This window comes from Vitis riparia, chromosome 15 (assembly GCF_004353265.1).
Source record: "Vitis riparia cultivar Riparia Gloire de Montpellier isolate 1030 chromosome 15, EGFV_Vit.rip_1.0, whole genome shotgun sequence".
Taxonomy (NCBI): Eukaryota; Viridiplantae; Streptophyta; class Magnoliopsida; order Vitales; family Vitaceae; genus Vitis; species Vitis riparia.
This window is the reverse complement of record NC_048445.1, coordinates 14,826,081-14,829,438: the sequence shown is the minus strand read 5'-3', so window position 1 is coordinate 14,829,438 and position 3,358 is coordinate 14,826,081. Positions and strand designations below refer to the sequence as shown.

General features: G+C 37.3%; 1 protein-coding gene across 1 annotated transcript; it reads right to left on the bottom strand.

Annotated features, from left to right (window-relative positions):
• Positions 1-976: 976 nt before the first annotated feature.
• LOC117932657 (transcription factor bHLH91-like) lies at positions 977-2,956 on the bottom strand. The gene is made up of 4 exons (XM_034853935.1): positions 2,871-2,956; positions 1,910-2,751; positions 1,406-1,819; positions 977-1,327 (listed from the first exon to the last, which is right to left on the bottom strand). Exons 2-4 carry the CDS (start codon positions 2,726-2,728, stop codon positions 1,208-1,210), a joined length of 1,353 nt encoding a protein of 450 aa, XP_034709826.1. The 5' UTR covers positions 2,729-2,751; positions 2,871-2,956; the 3' UTR covers positions 977-1,207.
• Between the last annotated feature and the right edge of the window lie 402 nt (positions 2,957-3,358).

The following is a 3,358-nucleotide window of genomic DNA, read 5'->3' as shown; positions in this document are numbered from 1 at the left end:
ATTAATTAAGTCGAAAAAACATATTCAGTATTAAGTTGAAAAAACAAATATCACCTAAAAAGGTGTTGGTAAATTAATTTAATAACTTAATATGATTTATTAATTTAATTTAAATAATTAAGTACATCAAACATATAAATTAAAATAACTTAAAATCATAGCTTAAAGTAAAAATTACTTTTAAGTATTAGTCAAAATAGTTAACTTGTTTTAATCTCAAATCTCTTTTGCATTATTTACCTATGTTTAGTAAGAATATATTTTACAACCACGATTTCATATTCATAGTAAATAATTTTATTCTTATCTTATGCATCTACATTACTTTAAATCTGAATATTCAACAAATAAATTTATTACTTAATATTAATGAAAGTATAAATATTAGTTAAGGTTAACAAAGGTATACATGACAATAGGACGATTTAGAAAAAATTTAAATTAATTTTACCAATCAATGTTAATAGTTAAAAGTAATGTTTTTCATTTTTACTAACCCAAAATTTAATCAAGTTGGGGAATTTTAATTAAATTAGAGTCGATCTAATTTAATGTTGATTCAATTTGGTTTGGTTTGGTTCTATTTCTAATTACAGAAATTAATTATAAATTATTATCATTCTCATATTATGCTTGAGAATAAAATAAAAAAAAACTAAAGAAAAAAAAGCATGCTAAGAATGCCTTTAATAGTATTTTTTACTCAAAGTATTTTTAATAAAAGTATTTTCTTTAAAAATATTTTCAGACGATTAACCTATAAATATTTTAATAAAAAATACTATAAGTGATTTTTAAACATTATAACTGATTTTTAGATTTTTAAAAGGCTTTCCAAAAATTTGCTAAACACTTAATTGTTTTTTAAAAAACACCTAATCTTAGAAGTACTTCCTTAAATCACTGTAGACAGCTCAAAGTAGGAGTGTACCTATAGTCTATTCAATAGAGCTGTTGAATAGAGTGGTAGCCAATAATCAAAATGCAGAATTCAAGAGAAACAGTCAGCCAGCCGTAATACAGAGTTGAAGAAGATGGAGAGTGGTAGCCAATAATCAAAATGCAGAATTCAAGAGAAACAGTCTGTCTAGAAATAAAAGCTGAATTAGCAGCCAAACATAAACAAGCTAGTGTGTTATATCCTTCAATCATCGTGGATCTGATCTGATATGTAGTGTAGCGTAGTGTAGTATGATATGAGTGAATACTAAAAGCTACTAGTGGGTGGAATGGGAATGGGAATGGGAATGGCTGCATACTGTCTGTCCACCACCTCGATGAGTTTGTTGGCTATTGCACTGGCATAGACTGAGGAGCCTTCATATATCTGCGACATGGCAATATTAATTATATCTTGGACATAGAATATGGAAAGTATGGTAATGAGAAGGTTTGATTCCCCCACCTTGGTGTTGAAGAGAAAGCTGTAATAATCACCAACATGGCCGCCTGCAACATGGTGGAGGTCCAGTTGAAGCTCATCAAGGATCTTGGACACAAAGAGCAAGCAGTTGATCTTCTTTCTCTGGACAAGTTTGATGGTGACTTCGTCGTCTATGATCCGAACATCCACCTCCGTGTCTTTGGATTTTCTCTGGAGCCAGGAGCTCCTGAGGGATTCATTGTAGGACTGGTCAGGCTCTGGCTTAATGCTGCTGCTGCTCTTTACATCGCCTGTGGACTCATCCTCTGTCTTGTGCCTCTTACTCCTCTCTCTCCCACATCTCTTTTTCTCCACCAGCAGCTTCAGCTCATTCACTGTTCGCAGAAGCTCTCTGATGTACTCAATCGCATCTCCCACCACAGATGCTCTATCACTCTTAGAGACCAAAAAGAAAAATTACATGTATATATATCTACATCTATACATACATTGAGAATCAACAACAAAATTGATATGATGATATACCTTGGTGGGGTTTGGGACCAAACTCCTCAGAGCATTGTACTTATCATTCAAGTGTTCTCTTCTTTGCTTCTCAGTAGCAAAGGATTTGGTACCTTTGCCCTCCCTGCCTTTACCAATACAGGCCATGTCCCTTGTGAACTTGAGGACCCCATTATCAAACTGCCCATGATCATCCCCATCTCCGTACCCACCTCCACTTGCCTCTCTCTCATCCATTCCACCGCCAAACAAAGACCCAACCCTTGAGGCTGGCAAGTTGTAGCCATGTGGGAGAGACTGAAACAGCTCCCTGAACACAGGAGGCTGTGGGGGGAGGTTCAAATGGAACAAAGGATCGTACAAGATGCCAGATGCCGCCGTGGCCGAGCTGTCCGGGTTTGTGAAGGAGATGGATGAGTTTGGGAGGAGAGATGAGGGCGTGCACCTGGGCAAGTGGAATAGATTGAGAAGGTCTGGTGTTGGAGGGTATGCAGCACTGAAATTCTGGTGGGCATTCTGCATTTCAGCCTGATGCTGCTGCAACAGCAATGGGTCCTCTTGCTGCTGATGATGATGATTGAACCCCATCTCCTGCATCTCATATGAGAATACCTGATTTGAATCATTGCCGTCGTTGTTGCTGTTATAGCATTGTTGGTCCATGTCAAAGGCCAGCTGCTGGTGGAGCTCAATTTCCATGGTGGCCGAGGCATCCTCCATGGAAACCTCAAAGCTGTTGTTGGTGGGTGGTGGCGCAACACTTTGGGAAAACCCCTCATCTTCTCCTTCTGCCACTGACTTTGTGCCATCAAAACAAGCATTCTCTTCGTACACATACATTCTTCTTGGCCTTGTGATCTTTTCTGCACATTCATCACTCAAAAATTAACCAACAAAAATTAAAAAAAAAAAAAAAAGAAGACATAAAATAAAAATTAAACCACCAAAATTACAACTACCCAACATGGGTTTTATCTACAACCTCTGAATCAGAAACCAAAAGATGTTTGGTTGAGAGAAAAAAAGTGAGAATGGTCCAAGAAGGTTTGGAGAGAGACGAGAAAAGAGTGTGGATGGTATATAAAGGTAGGGGAAGGGGAGGAGGAAGAGGGAAGAGGATGAAGGGTTTATTTTAGTTTTTTTATTAATTTCCTTTGGGTACAGCAGAGAAGTTGTTACTGAGAATCTCTTGAGGTGGGACCCACCTGTAACCTCTTTTATTCTGACACTGCTCAGCATGATTTGTACTCCTCATAATTCTCCGTCTTGGACCTGACAGCATTCATAATCACCCCTGTATTTCACTATAATCACTAAAATGCCACTCCACCACCCACGCCTCCATCTGGTTTCTCACCAACTCAAGGAACTCAACTGCAGCACTTTGATTCAACCAATGACCATGTCTCTGACTCAAATGTGTTCGTTGACGGAAGTCTTTGTTTGAAAGCTTTTTGTTAGAAAAAGAAT

What these genes read in the sequence shown, in the direction of transcription:
- LOC117932657 (XM_034853935.1), bottom strand. Translation starts at nt 2,728, where the DNA reads ATGTATGTGTACGAAGAGAATGCTTGTTTTGATGGCACAAAGTCAGTG. An exon ending in TGGTCCCAAACCCCACCAAG is followed by an intron (nt 1,820 to 1,909) that starts GTATATCATCAT and finishes TTGGTCTCTAAG; the next exon opens with AGTGATAGAGCATCTGTGGT. An exon ending in GCTTTCTCTTCAACACCAAG is followed by an intron (nt 1,328 to 1,405) that starts GTGGGGGAATCA and finishes GCCATGTCGCAG; the next exon opens with ATATATGAAGGCTCCTCAGT.